The sequence below is a fragment of the Triticum urartu genome, chromosome 4, assembly GCF_003073215.2.
Source record: "Triticum urartu cultivar G1812 chromosome 4, Tu2.1, whole genome shotgun sequence".
Classification (NCBI taxonomy): domain Eukaryota; kingdom Viridiplantae; phylum Streptophyta; class Magnoliopsida; order Poales; family Poaceae; genus Triticum; species Triticum urartu.
The window spans coordinates 241,930,704-241,954,618 of NC_053025.1; the positions used below are offsets into that span (position 1 = coordinate 241,930,704).

At 47.6% G+C, this 23,915-nt stretch overlaps 1 protein-coding gene across 1 annotated transcript; it reads left to right on the plus strand.

The window, feature by feature from the left end:
- The first annotated feature begins 2,445 nt into the window (after nt 1–2,445).
- LOC125554709 lies at nt 2,446–21,253 on the plus strand. Its single transcript, XM_048718169.1, has 9 exons — nt 2,446–3,000; nt 3,821–4,080; nt 4,789–4,920; nt 17,409–17,481; nt 17,583–17,685; nt 17,771–17,956; nt 18,228–19,351; nt 19,674–20,632; nt 20,882–21,253. The coding sequence occupies exons 1-9, from the start codon at nt 2,446–2,448 to the stop codon at nt 20,946–20,948; spliced, it is 3,459 nt and encodes a 1,152-aa protein (XP_048574126.1). The 3' UTR covers nt 20,949–21,253.
- The last annotated feature ends 2,662 nt before the right edge of the window (nt 21,254–23,915 follow it).

Consider the following 23,915-nt stretch of genomic DNA (forward strand, 5'->3'; position numbering starts at 1 on the left):
CCTCCCGAGTAGTAGTAGTCGTCGTCGAGGGTGGCGTCTAGCTCCTGGGCTCCAACGTCTGGTCGCAGCAATCGAGTATAGAAAGGGGGAAAAGAGGGAGCAAAGTAACCATGAGTACTCATCCAAAGTACTCGCAAGCAAGGAGCTACACTACTTATGTATGCATTGGTATCAACTGGAATAAGGCTATCATATGTGGACTGAACTACAGAATGCCGGAATAAGAGGGGGATAGCTAGTCCTTTCGAAGACTACGCTTCTGGTAACCTCCATCTTGCAGCAGGAGAAGAGAGTAGATGGTAAGTTCACCAAGTAGCATCGCATAGCATAACCCTAACCGATGATCCTCCCCTCGTTGCCCTGTGAGAGAGCGACCACTGGTTGTATCTGGCACTTGGAAGGGTGCATTTTATTAATTATCCGGTTCTAGTTGTCATAAGGTCAAGGTACAACTCCAAGTCATCCTGTTACCGAAGATCACGGCTATTCGAATAGATTAACTTCCCTGCAGGGGTGCACCACATAACCCAACACGCTCGATCCCATTTGGCCGGACACACCTTCCTGGGTCATGCCCGGCCTCGAAAGATCAACATGTCGCAGCCCTACCTAGGCACAACAGAGAGGTCAGCACGCCGGTCTAAATCCTATGGCGCAGGGGTCTGGGCCCATCGCCCTTTGCACACCTGCACGTTGCGAACGCGGCCGGAAGCAGACCTAGCCTAGCAGGCGTTCTAGTCCAATCCGGCGCGCGCCACTCAGTCGCTGACGTCACGAAGGCTTCGGCTGATATCACGACGTCGAGTGCCCATAACTGTCCCCGCATAGATGGTTAGTGCGTAAAGGCCAGTAGCCAGACTCATATCAAATACCAAGATCTCGTTAAATGTGTTATCTTGAAATAACCGCGAATGCCGACCAGGGTCAAGCCCACCTCTCTCCTAGGTGGTCTCAACCTACCCTGTCGCTTCGCCACAAAGATCCACTCAGAGGGCCGTCGGGACAAACGTCCTTTCGGACCCAATCCATGAATCACTCGCGGGTACTCCTACGAGCCGACCCGTCTTTAGTCACCACAAGTATCATATATTATGTATATAAGTATATACCCGTGATCACCTCCCGAGTGATAATGACCCGATAGTATAGCATGGCAGACGGACAAGAATGTATGGCCACTGATGATAAACTAGCATCCTATACTAAGCATTTAGGATTGCAGGTAAGGTATCAACAGTTGTAGCAACAATGACAGGATATGCATCAGGATAGGATTAACGGAAAGCAGTAACATGCTACACTACTCTAATGCAAGCAGTAGAGAGAAGAGTAGGCGATATCTGGTGACCAAAGGGGGGCTTGCCTGGTTGCTCTGGCAAGAGAGGGGGGTTGTCAACACCGTAGTCGTACTGGGTAGCAGCAGCGTCGGTCTCCATGTCTAGCGAGAGAAGAGGGGGAAGAAACAATAAATATAATGCAAACAAATGCATGACGATGCATGACATGACAAAGCGCGATGCTATGCGTGCCCTAACACGATACGAGGTGGTACTGGTGAAGGGGGAAAACATACGGGAAAGTATTCCCAGTGTTTCACGTTTTCGGACAGCTTAACCGGAGGGAGAAAGTTGCGTGTTCACTATGCTAGGGATGCGTGGCGGACGAACGGGCTACGTATCCAGATTCGTCACATCGTTCTGAGCAACTTTCATGTTGAAAATATTTTAATCCGAGTTACGGATTAAAAGATATGGTTTTCTAAAGATTTTATTAATTTCTGGAATTTAATTAATTATTTAATTTAATTCGAAAATGGATTTACGACATCAGCATGAGGTCATGCTGATGTCAGCAGTCAACAGGGTTGACTGGTCAACCTGACCAGTGGGTCCCACTGGTCAGAGACACATTTTAATTAGTCATATCATTTAACCTAATTAGTATTAATTAGGGGGGTGGGCCCCACTGTCATACTAATTAATTAGCTAATTAACTAACCAGGTTAATTAGATAACTAATGTTTAATTAGTTTAATTATTTGTTTAGCTTAATTAATCAAAATTAATTAAGTTAATTATTTCTGTAATTAATTAATTATATTTTTTGTTTATATATATTTTTTAATTATTTTTTTAATAAAATGTTCTGGGGCCATGGGGCCCCCGTGTCAGTGGCCCAGAGGGCCTTAACGGGGCGTGGGCGGCGGATACGGGCGCTAGCCCGAGTGGGCACTGGCCCAGGCCAGCCACGGCGAGGCTCGCCGGCCCGAGCAGCAGCAGGCAGCGGCTGCGGCAGCAGCGGCGGAGCCGGAGCCGGAGCAAGCGGGCGAGGTGAGGTCGGTCGGCGGGGAGCAGCCGGCGTGTGGGGTGAGCACGGGAGCAGGCAGGCGCGAGGCAAGGGCGGGGGGCGACGTGCAGGGGAAGAGGCGGGAGGCGCGACGTGGCCATGGTGAGCGCGAGGTGGCACGGGTGTGTGCGCAAGGGGCTGGGAGCCCAGGGGCGACGCAACGGGTGCAGAGCCGGGGGTAGAGGGAGCAGGGGCGTGCGCGCGCTGGGCGTGCGACAGGGTGGAGAAGAGGGCGCACGGGCGCGCGGCGCGCCACGGGCGGGCGCTGGAATGCGACGGAGATGGGGAAAGGGTGAGGCGCGGGCCGCGGCTCTGAGCGGTGCTACGAGCAGAGGGCCGCGACGCGTGCGTGCGCGTGGCAGCAGGGAAGCGGGCGGCGAGGCGGAGCAGGGCCACGCGGGCGGGGCGCCGCGAGCGCGGGCGCAGCAGAGCTGCGAGGCGCGGCAAGCAGTGGTGCAGGGCGCGGGGAGCTGCGGGGAAGCGGACGCGGGGCAGAGCGCGGGGCCGGCAGCAGCGCGGGGTGCACGCTGCAGCGCGTGCGCGGGGCTGCGGTGGTCGCGGGCTGCGGTGAGCACGGACGGGCGGGTGGCTGCGCACGGCGAAGAGCGTGAGCGTGCGCAGGCGGGGTCGTGCGAGGCGGGGGCGCGGAGCGGGGTTGGAGTGTGACACGGGAAGAGAGAGGGAGAGCTCACGGTGGGGAGTAGGGCAATGGTAGCGGGGCGTGGGGTGGACGACGAGGACGAGGCGGCGTAGAGGAGGCAGGCCGGTGGGGGAGCGCCGGCGACGGGCGACGGGGCGACGGAGTCCGGGCGCGGCGTCGAGGGCGAGGGGATCTGGATCCCGATCCAGATCCAGCGGGGGGGGGGAGGAATGGTGCGAGGAGTGGGGAGTGGGTGGTTAGGGTTTCTGTGGGAGAGGGGTTATGGGGAGTGGGGTGGCCGCAGCTGGGCCGGTGGTTGCGGCCTGGTGGGTCTTAGCCCAAGGGGCCGAGGGGCTTTCTCCCTTTCTTTGTTTTGTTTTGATTTTTGTTTTTGTAGTTTCCTTTTTTGTTTTAATTAATTCTAGCGCATTTAAGGATTTTATAAAATTGTGTTTTCTTTACTATAATTACCCTTGTAATACTCATCACCGCCCGAACATTTTTGTTACAACTTTTGAAAACTTTTGTTGTTTACATTAATTTAAATTTGAATTTGACGCAGTTTGAACTAACGGAAGTTTAGCAACAGTAATCGAGGTGACGTGGCATGATTAGCGTGGAATTACTGTAGCAAGATTATCCGGGCGTTACAAGCATATTCTCATGAACATTACAATCAGTACCAAGAAATGAAAGTGCCTGATAATTTAATTTACGTGCGCGAGCTCTAGTAATTGGCCCAATATGTATAACAGCAGGGGCTGTGGGTGTAACAATGGTATTGATGTCCTCATCAAGGCCTACATGCAAGAGCTCCGCCGGCAGCACCCGAAGCTCGTGGAGGCGGAGCGGGTGATCTTTGCCGGCACGGAGGGCGGCGAGGATATCGTGCTCTCCTCCGATGACGAGGTCGAAGGCGGCAAGGACGACGACACGGTGGGCATCGAGGTGGGCGGTGAGGACGAGGAGATCGACATCGTCGAATGGAGGAGTGTCTTCCCCAACGACCCTGACGACGGTACCGGCCCGGACCCGGCTCGCGGCACACCGTACGTGACGAGGAAGGATTGGCTCGACCTCTACTTCGGCCGAAAGTAGTTTAGTTTAGTTTAAATTTATGTTTTATGTTCGGTTATGCAAAACTATCTATTTTATGTTTGATTGCATGCTACTTTCGGTTGAACCAGCTTTGAACTTGATCAAATTGAAGTTTACAACGTTAAGTTTAGGGAATCGACTAGAAACGGCCACAAATTGTTGGAGTATATATATATATATCGACTAAGGGTTTTAGTCTGTTAACTTTTAAAGGATTGGCTAGAGATGGCCTTATGCCTTGTTTATTTCAGTTTTTCACAATGTGATGCTCTATATGTGCAACTATTTGCCGTGTAGTTCAATTTCATCAATAACAGTTTCAACAATACCACTATGAATTACGATATTTGGTTGTTGTTAAGGATGTTGCAGTTAACATGCCTTTTCGTTTTTTAACAATAACTAGTGTACTTTAGACCTGCACAATACCAGTTTGAATGAATATTTGCTTGTTTTTAAATGTTATGCCTGATGCAGTTAACACACCTTTCCACTTCTTGTTTTGCTTAACTAGCGTGCTTAAACCTGCACACTGAAGCTATCATTTGTAGATTATGTTGTCTACCATGGATATATTTGGTTGATGTTTAACATGTTGTGCTTAACATGCCTTTATATGTAATCATACAGGACAATATTGAGAACAGTGCAGTTTTCCATCAAGGTTAGTTTCACCGCATTGCTTATATGTACTCACTGTTCAGGATATCGACGTTGTCTGGCGTTGTGGTGGCGTCGATGGCAGAGAGGCCTGACAAGGTCGATGCGTCAGTATATGCTTTGAGGATGGATCGATGGAAGACGGAGGTGACGGCCCTTTACAGCGTGTGCGTGTGGTACTCACTGAGAGTGTGCTGGTCCAGAGTGTTACCCAGTCCCGCCTATGTGGCTTGGATGGGGCATCTGGCATTAGATGTTAGGCTTTTGTGCGATGTTTGTTTGGTATTTGGCTCGGACATTCGGCACCCCTTCATCAAGAGGATAGGAGTAGTGACAGGTGTCGTCTAGATGGTGGCCTCGGGCTTACTGTTGTATTACCTTATAAGGTCTTTGTGAATAATAAATAAAATGGTCGCATGCATCTACCAGATGTAGAGGCCGGGGGTGCTTCCTCCTTTAAAAAAAACTGTTCAGAATATCGGTAGCTAGTACCATATAGCCTGGGGGCTGATAAGGGGTTAATCGTTGAATCGGACATTTCACTGAATAAATTTGTAATCCATTTATCAGTAGGTTAACTAGGGCCATATTTAATATATCTGAGGCTACATAGCAACATGCATTGTACTGAATGACTAAATATGCAATCACAGGCTACATAGCAACAAGGAAGAGTATTACCTTAATGTTCTGATGATGTCTACATATACATGTAATAAAATCTTATATAATGGAATGAGGGAGTGTTGTACTACATCATTTTGCAATTGTTGTTTAGCTTCTAATATTAACTTGATGCTTTTAGATACATATGTCATTACCAAAGATCCACACTTCGACCATTTCTGTGTATGGGGCAATGAGATATTCATGAACCAGCATCAAGTGAGGAAACTGATAAAGATTGTTATTAAAATGGGTCAAAATATGTCAATCGAACTATTTGTTTATACTTTATGCAAGACAACAGTGAACTGCAGGATGGTAAGTAAGAACTCTGTAGCCTTCTTTTTACTATTCGTAATGAGTTGTGTTAGATGACAATGTCTGAATCTTTTTTTCCTTTGCAGTGGATTCTGAAGCAGTTTACTCAAGTTTACCTCTCAAACTACATGATTGGCGGCCGACCATCACAAGGGGTTGGACTAGAGTCGTGCGTGCCTTCTGCATCCAGGAGAGCACAATAGGGCCATTCCGCTTCACCATGTTTAGCAACCAGAATGTCTGTCGCCTCTTTCTTTACCATCTGTAATAGTACAAGTACAGAACCCTCGTTCATCATTCTTTATTTGGTACTTATGTAATTCTTGAACATATGTACCTGTGAATCGAATAATGCATTGGTTGTTTGAACCTAATGGATATGAATAAAGCTATAACCTACTTTTAAGTTCAAATTAGGTACAATTTTAAATAGTAGCAATTAAATTAGGGTGAAATTACGGTTTGCAGGTCATTACAGAGCACACAGTCTATAAAGCACAGCGTGTGCAGTATACATCATAATCTGACACTATTCACGGAGAGGAAACATGTGTAACAACGCACACAGTTGTCGCTTGCAAAGCGTGTGTGATGCCAGACACTATCACAAACGGTGCGGGAAAACTAGATGTGTGTGATTGTCGATCTATCGTACACTGTTTACAATCATGAGTTGTTTATGATGTGTCAGGCATCGTAAATGTAGAGCCAGTTTGGTACGTGCTTGGAAAACTCCCGTGCCTGGAATGTGCCTGGTTTTAGGTAAAACCACATAACTCCGACTGCGATGGCAATGCAAGCACAAACGAGTAGTAAGGATGAAGCGTTTCGGATATTCGAGATATCAGAAACGGTTTTATAGGGACAAGTGTATGCATCAAGGCTCCCTATCCCCGACGGTCTAGGTCGTGTGGGAAAGCCCCCCCTATCGCAGTCACTCACTTGGCGACGGTTCCAAACGCCATCGCGGAAAGGGGTTAAAAACCGTTTGTATAGCACCTCGTTGTACCAGTGATGTATCCACCACGTGATTGCTCTAATGAATATGAGATGTCTCAGTCCCTCTATTGACTAGTATGGCCTCAGTTTATATAATGCACCGGAGGCCTAGAGTTTAGAAGAGTCTTCATCTTGGGCGCCAAGTCTTACGGAATCTTCCTTGTATTCGTCATGGGCTGTCCGAAGTGGGCCCATTAGGGAACCGCCATGGGGTCCTCAGCCCGGCCCTCCTGGTCGGGAGACGATGTGGTGAGTATCCCCTGGTCTGTGACTCCATGAGAAGAGGAGACGGAAAGGTAGGAGGCGACGACTCTACGGAAAAGAGGAGATTGAGGCTGGGGGGGGGGTGTGGAGGAGAGGCGTGTGAACCGTGTCTTGCTCAGTACCAGATCCGCTACTTCCTTTTTTTTCTTCACAATTTGACACTTTTGTTGCCACTTCAACACTTGGTGCGAGGACATAGCCTAATACTCAAAATAAAATTATGCTTACTAAACCCGTTCGCAGTGTCATAGAAACCATATCACTCTAGACAAAATCAGGTTGAAAATGTCCCCGCAAAAAAAACCAGGTTGAAAATGAGCGGTTCACAATCTTAAAAAGCAATCAACAAATGAAATGGAAAATATCGAAAGAAAAATAAATATGGCCAACTGTAAACGAGTTCAAAGTGGAATTTTTTCAAGGAAAAAAAATATTAAATGCCGCCATTTTTTGTAGCTGAAAACGGCGACGCCTAACCGGCTGGAGGATGCACAGTCCTCAAGTGTAATAAGTCTTCAGATCACTCAGACAAGAAGATTAAGTGATGCCCAATTCTCTCTGGCTCTGGGTGGTTAGGGCTTTTTCCTCGCAAGAAATTCTCTCTCAAAGGCTTCGAGGTGGTTGCTCTCAAACGACAAAAGCCGTATTCTCAATCTGAGCAGCCAACCGTTTATGGTTGTAGAGGGTGGGCTATTTATAGCCACTTGGCAACCCGACCTGATTTGTCCGAAATGACCCTGGGTCACTAAGGAACTGACACACGTTCCAACGGTCAGATTTCAAACTCACACGACAACTTTACTTGGGCTACAAGCAAAGCTGACTTGTCCGACTCTGGACAAGATTAGCTCTCATAGTCTTCACTCGAAGACATAGGTTTTTAATTAGGCATCACTTCAGTCATTCTGACTGGTTCTCTTGGACCCACTTAACAGTACGGTGGTTCCTATGACTCAACACAAATGAAAAAGAACTACGAAAGACTTTAAGTCTTCGAGCTCCATAGGCTTCATGTGGTGTCTTCTCTTGTCATAGTCTTCAATGTGAGTATCTTCATATACCACCTTTGACTTCAATGTCTTCATACATTTTTAGAGGTCATCTCTGGTAGGAAAACCGAATCAATGAGGGACTTCTACCTGTGTTATTCTGCAATTCTCACAAACACATTAGTCCCTCAACTAGGTTTGTCGTCAATACTCCAAAACCAACTAGGGGTGGCACTAGATGCACTTATACACACCACCTATCGGAACCATGACAAAAATCCGTGTCTCCAATTGTGTTTGAATCCTCCAAACCCTTCCCTTTACATTCTTGCAAGTTGCATGCTTTACTTTCCGCTGCTCATATACTCTTTGCATGCTTGCTTGAATTGTGTTAAGATTGCTTGACCAGTACAAAGTTGCTAAAATCTGCCAAGAACTAAATTTGGGAAAAGGCTAGATTTTTATTTGGTCAAGTAGTCTAATCACCCCCCTCTAGAAATACTTTCGATCCTACAAGTGGTATTAGAGCCAGGTTTCCATTTTCCTTGATTTTCATAGGTTTTGGAAGTCATAGCCTTGGTTTCACAACCTAGGAGAGTATGGCATCTAGCGAGGGAAATTACCACCGTAGAGGTCCTTACTTTGATGGTACTAATTTTGCTAGTTGGAAGCATAAGATGAAAATGCATATTCTTGGACAAAACACCGCCATTTGGGCTATTGTGTGTGTTGGCTTGCAAGGTGAATCTTTGATGGGAAGAATAACCCGAAATCGTGAGCTACACCGTCCCGATAGAAGAGAAAGAAAAATCATACTGTGCTAGTTACCAATATTTGGACTCGCATGGAAGATGACCATATAAGTCTGATCCTCCAAAGCGTGGTAGTAGTGTTCGCTTGGATCTCGTTATGTCGACCCGACATTAATGGCTAGCGCTCGCATCATCCGGCGTGCCTAGACAAAGACTGCAGCGAACCTGTCTTCTCAGATATGGGCGAACAAGAGAGAGTCTTTCGTGGTGCCCGAAAGGAGTCATACCCTCTACCTCGTACACTTTATTATGTGGCCATGGTTAGCATTGCGTCATCGTGGAAATAATCTCGTGCCAAGGCGACTTCCGTGCATAGGTTATGTAGTACATTAGCACTCGGGGTCTAGAAGTCCCGACTTACATGTTTCGTTAGCAGCCGGCATTCCACGCAGAAACTCGAGGCAGCAGCCGCCGTCCGGTGCGGAATGGTGTGGCGTCGGACATGGTGAAAAGAATGATGTAGCTCCATAGCCACTGTCTTAACCCACATAGGAATCGTGCGTGCGCTGGCGTAGGCCCCGGCCCCTGGCCTGTTGCCGGACGGGAACGTCGAGACACGTGGATGCAAGCTGACAACTCAAGCACAAATCATCCGAGTCTCGACAGCAAGTCAATCCTATCAAGGAGGCCGCATCTGAGAGAAGAAAGAAATCGTCTTGAGTGGATTCACGGCACATTGATCTACACCGGTGCTGTCTGCGTCATCTGCATGCCCGCTCAGCAATTTTGCGCACATCGACTTTTACAACACTCAGCAGCGAGTCAGCTCAAGCGCGTCGGGACAAGATCCTTGCACACTTTGGACCTGGCAAATCCGGCGTTTTGCCACTTGCCGTGGATCAGTTCTCCGTGTGCCTATGCGCCGGGGGAATCGATAGTAGAGTAGCCGCTTGCAGCCGTCTCCTAGGCACACCCCGATCACGACACAAGATTAACGACAACGTGAGGCATTTCAGCCTTTATAGGAACTCCACTCTCATGCATCGTGACAAGCCTCCCCATCGCCATACTCCAAAACACCTCACAACGACACAGAACCTTCATCATTGACAACGTACATCAATGAAGACAGCCCCACTAGTGAGCATGATTCAAACTAGACCTCCCAAAACCAAAAAAGCCATTCACCTTACAACCATAAGAGACGTATAAGTGCAAGAGCGATGCACAATGTTACGCCAGGTGCCCTACCGGTAGGCATGAGTGAGACTCACGAAGGCAACAACTCTTCACTCTAGGCGCTACCCGCGACCCGTTGCATCAGCGCCCACAAACCCATCGCACCGACCAATTCATCTGGAGAGACACACTACCGCACAGTCAACTCGCGCAATCCCACAATTGACTCTTCCGCCCATATCAACCTGCAGAAGAAGAGCAAACCTATGTCCTACCGAAGAACAAGAGCCAGGCACAAGCCTAGCTGTAACACGTCGCTACCGTCATTCTCCGAGCTCTTTCGGGGGTTTTGAGTTTTTCAACACCCCGCAGCGCGAGAAAGGAGGAGTATGGTTGCCCATCCCATTCTTCGTCGGACTCGAAGAACACCCTTCGCTGAGCGAGTGGCGCACAAGCGGCGACCAACTCTCCCACCCGCTCGTGCACAGGCTTCACGAGGACGCAGAGCTAACGCCCGCGAGTTCCAATAAACAGGCGCTACGCGCCAAAAACCAAACCCCCAGAACTCAAGCAGGCATTCCCAACAAACCCTTACGCGACCTTACTCTTCAAGCTCTCGCGGTATATCGCATTGCCGTGCTTGCTTCGGGCCAGCCTAAGCCTAGCATCGCAGCCTTCCCATGGGCACGAGGCGGAGGGCGGCTGCTGCCGGACTCGTCATTTGGGCGCGGGTGACTTGACCTGTGGCGGCCCGACAGGCCCGATCACTCGCCCAGCCCGGCTCGGGCACGATGGATCCAAGTCAGTCCCGACTCCCGTCCGGAGCTACCGAGCGGCCTATGGACTGAGAGGTGGCACTCACAGCGTGCTAGCGCTATCGACCCTGCGAGCTCGCCGTCCGCTCGAGCGCACCCATGTGTTTCATCAGCCTACCTCACCCTTACGTCGGCGAAACGGATATCGATTTTGGAACCGTCGCTTGCAGGATGAGCGAAATGTGGAAGGATGTGCCTGCTGCTCCTCCGTCCACAGATGTCGCCCAGAAAAACGCTGGCGTCCTAGCGCAGCCTACCGCCCTCCCCGCTCACCGCGTTCCGCTCCCCCCCCCCAATACGGGATGACACCGCCACCTCTTGTCTTCTGCGAGTTGCCATGATGGATTTTATGCCTCTGGGTTGTACCGGTAAGGTCTGTAAGTCGCATGACTCGGTCATGGTATACTTAAGGACATGCCTCGTTTACTCTTAACTCATATCATCCCTATTTATCTCACTAGTGAATAGATTTGGCGTTTACTTATGCTTCCTCGCTTTCCTCTCCTCCGGACTAAGTACTAGTACATACAATTGTATACAAGACGTCGGTGGCGGATAAAGGGATGAAAGGAATTTGATTATATAGTTCGCCTCTTAAACTATATAATGAGACATATTCAAAGTAACGGCACCTCAGTGCAATACTAAACTTAAACTAAGCATCCCTCATGGGATAGGCGAGCGGTATAATACTCGACGTATCGAATCCCCTTGCGTGGAAACCTTATTTAATGGTGATCATCACTAGTGACTGAACTTGCGCCCAGTCCTCATTCAGAGGAAAGAGGTCTAGATAGTCTCTGTAATCTGCTACGGGAGGACTATTAGTAGTTCCGAAACGTGAACGACGATATGTTAGTTTGTTTTTAGACACAGTGACAAGTCGACCTCCTTATGATTGGGCGTGTCATGATACGTCTTCACAAAAGCAACTTCATCCGTGTCGGTGTACGCGCAAATCAGAGAAAAAGTTCATTACAATAAGCTTTCCTCGGTCATTTGGCTCCCTAAAGAGCTGCTAGCTGTACTTTTTCTGCATTTCCACCTTAACCACTGAGCGCGTGCAAGTCCCCAAAGAGTCCCATCCGTATTGCTTTATGTAAGTAACTAACATGAACAAACCCCACTATGAATAGTGATCATCCACTTTTTCTCATCTTACGAGCGCTTCGTCATTTCCAGTATGAGGTGACAATACTAACTAAACATATTCCGGCAATTTATGCCAAAAGTTGTATGATTTGAACAGTGCTCCTTTTGGTTGTTTCCTCTGATTCTGTCCACTAACCATCCGCCTCTCTGAGCTCAAAGAGCTCATGCTAACTCTGACTGGCAGGCGTTGAGTAGAGAGACCATAAGATTGAGCTCTGATACACTTTGCCAATAAGGCGAACAGGTTCGACTACCAATCACAACTGAGGTTGGATAGCTCCGTACCAAAAGAGCCACGTGTCGCTGGCAACTGCATCAATGCTAGTCACAGTGGCTTTGCCAAGTGAGCTTGGTTGATTAGATGTTGTCTCTGCCATGCCATCGATAAGCATGCACCAACGCTGTGGCAGGTGGAGATTCAAAGCAAGTATGGAGTTTACTATTGGAACTCAGAGATAATTAGTAGTTAAGTCCAATGTCTCACAAATGCGACGAGTGCGAGCTTGCTTGCGCAGCATCCTGTATTCAAACTTCCGTTCAGAGCGGAATCATTCATGTTATCTGCCTCCTCAAGATACAGTAAATTTGTTTGCCATTTATGAATATCAATCACTCAAGAAAGATGTCACTGAATCTCTTACCTCTACCATCTGCGTGATTGCAAGACATTGGTGCCGATCGATCCACTCTAAGTTTAGTACTGTACTCTTGCTCGGTGTGGCCATCGGCCCTTCCAACATGATCCTACTAACGAGCTGAGAAGCTCATAATAATAACGTCGGTAGACAAGCTTCAAGAGGAAATTGATGCATTTGATAGAAGCTCTAAGCGCTTGGGTTTTTTATGCACAGTGGGTTCCCAACACTAATCAAGCTCCACTTCATCAAAGTACCAACTACAACTCTCCGAGGATTCCCATCCAAGATTATGTGGATCCCCGAAGCAGAAGAAGCTAGAGAGTTCTTCAGTTAGGATAGGATGAGGCCTATGCGTCTGTGCCCCAAAAACTGGTCCCTGTGGCTCATTACAGTATCCTTAATAGCTGACCTCTTTATCATTTTGGCAAGACAAGTACCAGTCCCAAATAACTTATAACACTGTAGTACGCTTGTGCCACTAGATTGTCTTCACATGGTGACTATGTTCAATCAGACATGAGATTGCGCTCTCCTTCGTATAGGTCGACTCGTGGCTTGACATAATATCTGGTACTATTATCGGCAGCTACTTCTCATGACGAAGTCAATCCAGTGCACTAGTTCAAGGAGTCACAAACCCTCATGTGTGGTAAGACAAGGGACAAGAGTAACGCTTCAGCACATCTTGTCATCTCTATGTCTATGGATATCCTTGTTTGTTCCTTGTGGGACTAACCCGTGTAGGTATTGAAAGTGCAATCACTCCAAAGGATAGCTCCGAATGATCTACATCAACTTGAGCATCCACATCTTCAACACCTACATGAAGTCATCATCGACAAAACCCAAGGTTAGTTCATCCCTCTTAGGGGGGATCTCACATCTAGGGGGAGCTTTACTCTAAGATTGAGCTAAAGCAACTCTAATGGTGTGAACACAACAATCGCTTTATGTAAAAGTGGTAACCCCACTTGTGCTTAAACGATGAGTATGACCTATGATCAAATGTTCTCATTTGACTCCTAAGTCAATATACTCATATATAGATGACCTAGTCATCCATCTCAACTTGTAAGATGCTAGTACATGATTTGTGCATGCTTTCCTTCTACCTCCCGTACAAATTGGCTTGATGTTTAACTTGAGCATAGAGCCATGATGCTAACTTATGTGTCTTTTGCCACTGTTTGAGGTGTGTTCATTGTGACCCTTTCGAACTGTCGCGTCGATTGTTGAATAATTGAGTTACAAAGAATTTTGTCCGAGTTGTTGTCATTTGATGTTATCCTTATAGACGTGCATGGTGTGGTTAGTCGATCACACTTTCGCTACATAATGTGATTCAACTTCACTCTCCCGAGCGATGAATGCAGTTCGTATATTCACACTTTTTGTGGGGTACTACTTGAACTGTATTATTATATTGGTTTCTAGCGCATGGATGAATATGGGAATATTCTAGGTATGGGGAACACATAGGTGTGACTATATCTAGTGTGAAACCAAGAAATATAGACCATAAGAGCAACTCCACATATTCGCCATGCTCCGAGAGACTACTCCACTACCATAACTCGCCCCTCCTCACTCTCGATCCGACCCTCCTATCAAAGTATCCTCCTTGATTATGCTCCTGATGACCTCCTAGTGTGCTAAGCCAGCCAATCAGGTAAGCATATCAGGTATAATTTCACTAGACTTCCTGCACGAACAATTGATGTCGCGTATACCCCACTTCCTGTTGAGTTAGACGGAGAGCCACTTCTCGGTGGATAGTGCACCACGAATGTTCCGTTTTCAGACTATTAATACTACCTCAACTACATCTTATCCTATTTGTGTGAGATTGGTCTGGTTGTGAAACACCGACATTTGCCCATTTGTCCGCTCCCAATTCACGTCCCCCACGTCGCGATTCAACAACCCGAGCCTCACCTATAGCGTCCCCCTTCCCCATATGGCTTAGTGAACCATCCCAATAATCTCCCGCGTGCTCGCAACGCACAATTTCGTAAACTTGATTTCTCTGTTTTGGTACCTAAAACCACCAGAGAGCGGAGAAATTCAGTAATTGACTATGTTACCGCTTGGTGAGTGAGACTCCTCTCGACTGACCAACTCCCGAGAGCTATCCTTATCCCAACTCCCGGATCCACACTAACTCGCTCCCGACCAAGGCGTAGCCCCAAGAGCCCAACTGTCGATTTCAGTAATGGTAAAGTACTTAATTATTTACCGCGAACAATGTACACTACAACCTCTCTGAGAGAGCTAAAAAATACTAGTCAGCAGTTAAGATCACTAAATCCGGTTAACCGTGGTACCTCTTACAAGCCCCCTAGTCCGCCCTATTAAGTTCCTGGGTTCACTAGAGCGGATAGGTCACTCCTGCATGACCAGTAGCGATCTCAATGGTTTTTACGCGGACACTAACCAGCCAGTCCCAGGATACCACCAACTAATTAATTCTGTCTTCTGGCGCAGATTATCCCCCTGCTCCGCTGGACTCCTCCCGGAGTCCTAGGTTGTCCTCATTCTCCGCGTCCTACTCCCGCTACCTAGCGCCAGTCAGTCACACTCCCGCCTCCCTCGGGTATACCGCCACTTGCCTCCTCCCACCTTCCAATATTCATAACTCGCAATATTTACGCCAAAGTATAAATCCCATGTGCCCCCACCTGAGGTGACTTCTAGAGAATCTTGCGTCAATGGTGCTCCTATGTGGCTGGCGTTGCAGTATGATACGCAAGTTGTCGAAGAACCTTATTGTGTCTGCCTGTTTTGCTTGAGTTTTCTTCCTACTCAGTGCCGCCGAATATACGCCAGCTAGCCATATGCTTTTTGTTGCCCATGTTAGTCTTGCCCACCGATATTAGAGCACTCTATTATTAACTTCCTCCACATTGAAACAACAAATCATTTTTCGTAGGCGTCCTTCCCTGGGTTAGGTCATTACGTACACGAGCGCATTTATTGCTAGTTCCGGCCTAATGCGAATTGCAAATATTTTTTTTTCTGGATATGAGGGAGCTTCAAGATGCAGTTTCAACCGCCGAACATAGTGTACCTCGGCAATCTTTCTTCTTTATTTGACTGGGTTAGGTGTTTGTGTTTGGTTCGGGTCCATTGAAGACTTATCTTCCTCGAGATTGGGGCGCAGCGATTGTAGTATATGAACATGTAAATCTTTGGAGATACATTCTTGACCGCGGATTATGTTACTGGATCATTGGCCATTTGATGATGTGTGTTCTAACTAATCATAGTTCTGGGGTTCTCGGCGTGGCGCTGCGAGAGATGGCTTGATGACTGCACATTTGAAAGTGAATTGCAAATCAGTTGGTGACCAGTGAGGCTTCGAGCACGTTTGTGAAAGCGCCCTGGGCGGAAGTCTCGGGGTGCGCACGTGGAGAGCTGGTGACGTCGGGGCTGACCCGGGAGTTTCAGGTAGTTTGAGGGTTCAAAAGCGAACTGTGCTGGTCGGGGGGAGTCCCGAGTTTGACAATTCGGATGGAGGGGGGTGTGAGGATCGCGAAATGCGTGTCGTGTTGGAAAACGTGAAAACGTCACAGGTGTTTAACCGGTCCCATTCTTTGTGCAAAGGCTGGTGGTATTTTGTGATGCGTCAGGGCCACTCTACGGGGTGATCGTATAATCCTATTCCCACGGGGATGGGCGGTTCGTTAGTGTTTGCATCATTGTAGTGCCAAGGGAGGGGGGAAGGACGTCAGGAGGCAGGTCTGGGGAAGCGAGGGCGGGGTTAGGTGAAGGGTGGAGGGGGGAGCGGTCACTTGGAGTCCCACATGATTGCCAGAGCTGCGCGTGCCGTGTCCGTGCCTATCACTGGGTTGTGCTACCTCAAGCAGTAACTACATTTATAGTTTCGTTTCAGATTACTAGCGACACCACGTCCTGCGGAGATCAATAGCCACATAAGAGTCGATATTGCACGTCTGCTACCAACCTATATGTGTGTGCCTATCAGCACCTACATTTATATCTCTAGATTTATCACACGGACTCTCATCTACAGTTATCTCTGTGCATGGACAGAGTTTTGGTCAACTTAGAGCGAGACAACGGTATACATGATTTCCTTGCTCGCGCGTTCTTTTAGCGAAAGTAGACGAGTCTGTCGTTCCTGTCCGTATAAATGAGAACGCGTCGACTAACATGGCTCATGTCTCTCCGAGATCCGGTGCAAATTTGTCGAAAAATATTACCGTGCGCATCTTACACGACAGGTATGAGAGCTCTGCTATACAACAATGACAGGACCCACCAATAGTGGGAAGAATAGTGAATGTGAGAGCCAAATATAGATATAGCGTTTCATCTTAGCCCACAAGACTAGGGATCGCCAAATCTTGCTCTAAGATACGTCCCTGTCCTAATGAGTCAATGATGCGTTGTGATTTTCTTTTGGATAAAACCTAAGGTAAGGCAATTACTTCTGCTGGTGTGCATAGAGTCTTCAGTCACCTTATAGAAGACAGGTGAAGTGCTGAATATGCTAGTGATATAGACGGCCAGATAGCTCAAACATGTATACACTGTGCGTAGTCATAGGATGTGTGGAACTATGTCGTATCCTATTAGGAGAATATCTAATAACTATGCCATGAGGTACTCTGGAAAGCTAATGAGGGCGAAATCTTGTTCCTTACTCCAGGATCCATGAAGCTCTGATTGGAACCAGGCGAAGTTGGAAGGAGAAGAAAATCATCATGTTGTAAAACGGTGGCAACCCACACCCAGCCCTAGCCAATAATAATAGTGTCAATCTCAATGGGGATGCCCATAGGTAATAAGTTATTAATGAAAGTCGCCACCCTGGACTAGGAGATCTCTCCAATCTCATTGAGTCTATAGTGGCCATCCAACATTCATAGCGAATTGAGCACTCTATTAAATCACGCATCTTTAACCCATCTATTTCATAAATCTCTCCATGGTCCCCTGGAGGTAAGTCCTGGCAGGAATGACTTATCTCAGACATTTGGAAACATCTTTAGACAATGCAAAAACTGATACACTTTGTCTCCATCTTTTCTTATATTTAATAGGTTTTGTATAGGTTTCTGGAATATTTTAGCAAGTTTGACTGGGACAAATACTGCATAAGTCTAAATGGCCCTGTTGCTTTATCGTCTTTGCCTAATCTAATTGGTGCGTTACCTTGTAATCTATTTCTTGGCAGAGTTACCACCTGATTCCTATTTTGTTTCAATCCTAAAACTTGTATCTCTTGCAGTTGAAGGTTTAAATGTACCTAGCGATGACTTGCTGTTTGACAAAGAGTTCCTTGAGAACTCAGTGCAAAAAGCATCTGCACCTCCAAGAAATTCTGATGCACGCTATTCCAAATTCCGTGTGAAATGTCTAAACATAATTGATCCACTGAAGGAGTGCAACAATCTTGGCAGAAGTGTGAACAGAGGTTTGAACTAACCAAAATATATGAATTGATTGTCCCTTTCTAAATTATCTTCCAAAACTTTGACGAACATATATTGTTTGCCTTTAGCATCATACTTGTGATGTGCTGATGTGTACATAAAGTTGTGCATAAATCCGTAACAGCATGATCTCATACTGAACATATGTAGGGTTTTATTTGAGTGATGTCTATTATATGGAGTATTTTCTTTCTATATTTCTTTGCTGGCGAGGGATTGCCAAGTCTTGTTTGACATTTTATTATTGTGCAGCGAATTTCCATCGTATTCGAACTGCTTTCTCGTTTGGTGCTCGAAAGCTTGGTCAAATTCTTATGTTACCACCAGAACTTATTCCTGATGATATTTTCGCATTTTTCAAAAACACCTTGGAGAGGAATGAAAATGGAGTAAGGTCAGATATTGACCATGTTGGTGCATTTCATTGTCAGCCCTTCCTTGGTCCCAGCAATCAACTCTTAGATGGCATGTCATGCATGCAGATTTCTTACAAGGAGGAAGAGAAAAGTCGTCCTCGTGTTTCAAAGAAATTAGCTGAGCACGCAGTAAGTGTCAGAATAAATGTGCCTACGCAGGGTGGATGTTTTTCAGGAGATGACTCGTTTGCACCAAGTACTGATCTGAGTGCAAGATTATCCCACTGTGTCCGTCATGAACCGAATGACCATGCGTATGTTTTTCACGAAAATAGAAACTATGTGGCCCCTGAGATGGATGGACAGGAATCTCGCTATGCAGCTGAAGCCTATATGGGTGACAAATCACTGATACAGCCACAGCATCATGCACACTATTCGTCAAATATATTGAGCTCTATCCATGGCAGTGATTTAGGACTTCCAAAACCTGGTCCCACAAAAATGGAAAAGTTAATTGGAACTTCACTCCATGTGGAAGAACATCTCCATCCACTGTCATTGTTGAACTTGTCGGATCTATCAGGGGATTTGGAATCACAGTTGAGATGCCTCCGTCAAGTTCAGTACAACTTAGAATACTTGTTTGATGAATTTTCGCAGTCTGTCCAAGAAGCATCTTCTGATGGTAAGGTTGACAAGGATTTATTTGACATTCTAAATCGTGGCATCCTGTTAAGTACTGATACGGCGCTACCTGGGCTATTGCCGCCTTCATATGCTGAAACGAATGGAATGAAGTTATCTCCAGTTTCTTCTCATAGCACTGAAGTTTCACAGCAATCACAGGATGAGGACAACTGGGATATGCCCTTTCAGTTGAATGCCTGTGGAATAGATGTCCCATCTAATGGATTATCGCCATCTTATATTGCTGATTCAGATATTTCTGTTTCGTGGTGGCATAGATCAGGGGCTATACCCAATATGCGTGAAACAGTCGGATATATTCGTGAAAAGGTAGGAATAGGTACCCTCAATTCTCACTTTTGGATATCTCATGCATTGATCCACGGCATTCCTGTGTTCAGTAAACTGTCTCAAAGCATTTTTATGTTTACTATATGTACTGGCTTTTGCCTACATAGATCTAGTTTTTATCTGGTCGTTCTGTTATTGTCCTCTTAGGATTAAAAAAGGGGAATATAGTTTATTGTTTCGGTAAGCGGGAAAGTCTGTTCACTTTAGAAAACATGTATTGCTACATTCCTCTGAAATATATCTGTCCGTTCATTGTTATTTGGTGTATATGATAGTTACAAGTTCTGTTTCTGTATTACAGCACATGACATCTATCGGAGAGAAAGGGAAGATCCTGATCAATCAACCAGTGAAGATTAAAAGCAACCACAAACGAAGTTTTGTCCCTTGCCAGGAGCAAGTAGCGCCAGACAGTGGGACCAAGGAAATAAGTCTGTCATTGGGAATTGGCGATGGTCTAAATGGATATACTCTCTTAGGTATGAAGACGACTGAAAAGCACAGTGGTCATACTCGAAAGGAATTTGTCAAACCTCACTATGAAGCAAGGCACACACGGAGCTCCTATGGGGATGTCGGCTCGAACAAAACCTTCTTCCAGAAGCGAAATTACGATACTGGCATGAAGTGTGCACGACCAGTTAGTGCAAAATATCAGCCACCTGAAGTTGAGGGTACTCCAGATGAGTGCACATACATGAACAATAACTTGGCAAGAAATCAAAGCTGCAACACTCCTAAAGGGTATGGGACAAATCGAAGACTAGCCTCTGAGCCATTAAAACTTCAAAGCAGCACAAGAGGAAGGGGTTTCTCGAAAAAGAACTTGCCTGCAAAACAAAAGTATGATAATCACAGTGGGCTCCCATATTCTTTTGTGAGAGATACAAAGCATGCACCGAATGGCCAAGTTGCGACCATTCTAACTGGTTCGACAAAGGAGGTTGCCCTGAATGAAGAATTGGTTGAAAATGGAACTAAACCAATGCCAAATGTTTTCATTCCTCGTGATAGCAGCTGGAATAACCAACGGATGCTTCTGGCACCTAGTACTTGTCACCCCTCCGTCCCTGTCACAAAAGTATATTCTCAATCTGGAGCCTTGGAGACACAGCCAGATAGGATTATTGAGTTTGGCTCTTTGGGGCCTTTCTCGTTGACATCTCCCTCACCAAAGTCAAACAAGGCCTCGCCAAAGGCATGTGCAGACGCCTCTGCATTGGCGTTACAGAGCTATAGAGCCAGTGCAACCCAAAGCAGGTAACATCAAAGGATCTTACAGATCAATATATTAGAGTAATCTTTAGCCTTGAAATATGCTAGAGGTCAAGCATCTAAGAATGATGTCACAAAATAGTAATTTGGGTTTATTTTATTATAAAATGACACTAGGTTTGTTTTTGTTCAATGGTCAACTTCGCATGCTTATTTATCTTCACTGCATTCAGTCCATTGACCCTGTACTACTACCTTAATATGGTTAATCTGTTAACTTTGACACTGTCTCAGGTCGTCAGGATTTTACAGAATAGGAGATGAAGAGCAGTTCCCACCACTCCATGCTAGGACCCGCTGAGACTTACAGTAGCATGCAAATGATCATCATTTAACTAGAGGAAAAGAAGAGTTAACCCAGTTGATGTTCACAAATATGACCATCCTAATAGTATACATCTACCTTGTAAAGTTATATCGACACCTTGCGTTTCTAGCTTTCGTGTCTATAGGTAAAGGTACCAAAGAAAGGTTTTAGGTGCAAGGACTAACTATACAGTTGTAGTTTTCCCTTCTCAAAATTAGAAATGGGTAAAACAGGAGAAAGATAAACATATTTATGAGTTTTTCTTGAGACAAAATTATGAGCCTTTCTGCTACCATGAACTGTGAAAGTGTTCTTTCAAATAGTAAATTGCAAAAAAATTAGGTAAAAAAATCCATTTTTTTTCATAAACAGAGATGAATGTTTCAACCCCGTGCAATTTTTTTGAGCTGAAATGACATTCATGTGCCACGCTGGTGTTTATGAAAAAAAGGTGTGGTTAGGACTCAGTCGACCGAGACTAACCAAGTCTTAGGTGAGAGAACGTGTAAGAAAAGAAAATGTTCTTTTGCACGGCTTTTGATGTGAAAGCTCATGAATATAACCAAGTCTTTCGTTGGCTGAAATTTAGCAAGATTGAAGAAAAAACAGAATTTTTATTTTACTCTGTTTTCTTATTTTTACTATTTATCAAGACAGAGTGAGCTCGAGAGCAGAAACTCTATGTCTCAACTGTTGCTACACATGTACTCAACTATGCATGAGAGTAATACATCGTGTAATTCACATATTTTACATGGTATCAGTTTTTAGGTTTTAATTCTCGTCTTCTGTTGCCGCCGCCGCGCTTTTCCTCATGTGTCGCCGCCGCCGCCCGTGCGATTTCCCGCACCGATTGAGCTACTTCCCTGCTAGCCGCCGCCCGACATCTACCCAGCCAGCGCGCTCGCTTCTCCCGATCGCTTCCCGTGCCCGCTGCCCGATCGCTCGCCGCCGCCCGTGATCTACCTAGCCACAGCGCCCGCTACCCGCTCGCCGCCGCCCGCGATCTACCCAGCCACAGCGCCCGCTACCCGATCGCTACCAAGCCACCGCGTCGCCCGCCCGCTAGCCGCTCGCGCCCGCCAACTCCCAATCGCTAGCCGCCAACACGCCGAAGCGCCCAGCCGCCCGCGGCTTGCTGACTCCAAGCCGCTCCACCTTGCGCCCGCCGCTACCCAGTGTCACCGCTGCTGCTCCGTGTCGTAGACATCCCCTTCCTCTAAGCTTTCACCGCAACACCCGCCTACTGCAGCCGTCCGAGTCACCCGCGCCGTGTCGTTCCCGCCATGTCGTCCGTCACCTCCTCCGCGTCCACCAACTCCAACCCGTTCGCCGATGCCAACCCTCCCGACGTTAACGACATTCGCAACCTGAACATCTTCGAGCGGGTACCGGTTCGTCTCTCACAGATGGACTCCTCCTACTACACGTGAAAGACGTATTTTTTCCTCGTGTTCCGAGTGTATCATCTCATCGACCACGTGGACGACACCGTTGACTCCAGCCTCGTCCCCAAGTTCTATGACTGGTCCACCATCAACACCATGATCATCCGCTGGTTCTTCCTCACCATCTCGCCGGACCTCTTCTAGACGGTCGTGGCGGACGGTGACGATGCCTGCGCCGTGTGGACCAAGCTGAACGGGCTCTTCACCGACAACCAACTCCAGCGTCGCATTTGTTTGCAGCAAGAGTTTTTTGGGTGTCACCAGGACAACTCCTCCGTCGACGACTACTGTCGCCGCCTGAAGACTCTCGCCGATGAGCTCCACGATATTGGTGCGAAGATCGATGATGACCTCCTCCTCAGCACGCTCACAGCCGGACTCAACGAGGACTTCGGCAACGCCGCGGCGAACCTCAGCCTCATCCCCAACCTGTCATTCGCCAAGTTCGTTGCGTACCTCCGCTTGGAGGAGCGGTGGATGAAACAGGTGAAGGCGCGGGCCATCCACACCGCCCTCGCCGCCGACACCACCCGCGGTGGCTCATCGGCGCCTCCAGCCGTCCCGGCTGCGCCCCCGCCGCAGCGCCACCCGACGCCGTTCCTGGCGCCACCGTCATACCCGGCCACCCAGCAGTTGGGCCTGCTCCCACTGCCCTATGGGCCGCCCGCCCCTCCCGTCGAACGGCGCCGCGGGGGCCGGCATGGTGGGGGCCGCCGCGGCGGTCAGCAGCAGCCACAGGGCGCCGGCCAGCCCCGTCAACAGCAGCAGAAGAAGTTCCAGGTGCCCCCTCCGTGGGCATCCGGCTACAACCCGTGGACCAGTGTTGTTCATGCCTACACCATGTCGGTTCCACGGGATCCTGCACCGACCCTTCCCGTGCCGTGCCCGCCGGCGCATCAAGCGTACTACGTGGCTCCACAGCCGTACGGAGGATACCCACTGCCGCTGCTGAGCGGCGCCTACGGTCTCCCTGCGGCCCCGCCACCACTCTTGCCGGCCCTGCCACCGGCGCCTTGGGATCCGGCGCTCCTCGCCGCGCTGCACACCGCGCCTACGTCGAACAACTACACTGGAGGCGGGGATTGGTACATGGACACCGGGGCTACGGCTCACATGTTTGCTCATCCTGATAATCTTGTCTCCTTCACTCCTGTCACCACCGACCGCCGTATCATTGCCGGCGACGGTTCCACTCTACCTACCACACATGTCGGGCACACCTTTTTTCCTTCTAGTTCCATGCCTATTACTTTGTCTAACATACTTGTGTCACCTCATCTTATTAAGAATCTCGTTTCCGTTCGTTGTTTAACTCGTGAAAATCCTATTACTGTTGAATTTGATGAGCTTGATTTTTGTGTCAAGGACGCTCAAACCAGGATGGTACTTCACCGTTGTGACAGCCTCGACGAGCTCTATCCGGTGCATCCGCCGTCCACCTCCACCACCGCACCGTTGCTCCCTCCACCGGCGTCGATCTCTGCCACGCTCGTTTGGGTCATCACAACCCCGT

Excerpts from the sequence above, each read along its gene's own strand:
- LOC125554709 (XM_048718169.1), top strand. The coding sequence starts at position 2,446 with ATGGTGAGCGCGAGGTGGCACGGGTGTGTGCGCAAGGGGCTGGGAGCC. Across the intron at positions 4,921-17,408 it reads CTTTACAGCGTGTGCGTGTG|CGAATTGAGCACTCTATTAA; the intron begins GTACTCACTGAG and ends CAACATTCATAG. Across the intron at positions 17,686-17,770 it reads GTCTTTGCCTAATCTAATTG|TTGAAGGTTTAAATGTACCT; the intron begins GTGCGTTACCTT and ends TATCTCTTGCAG.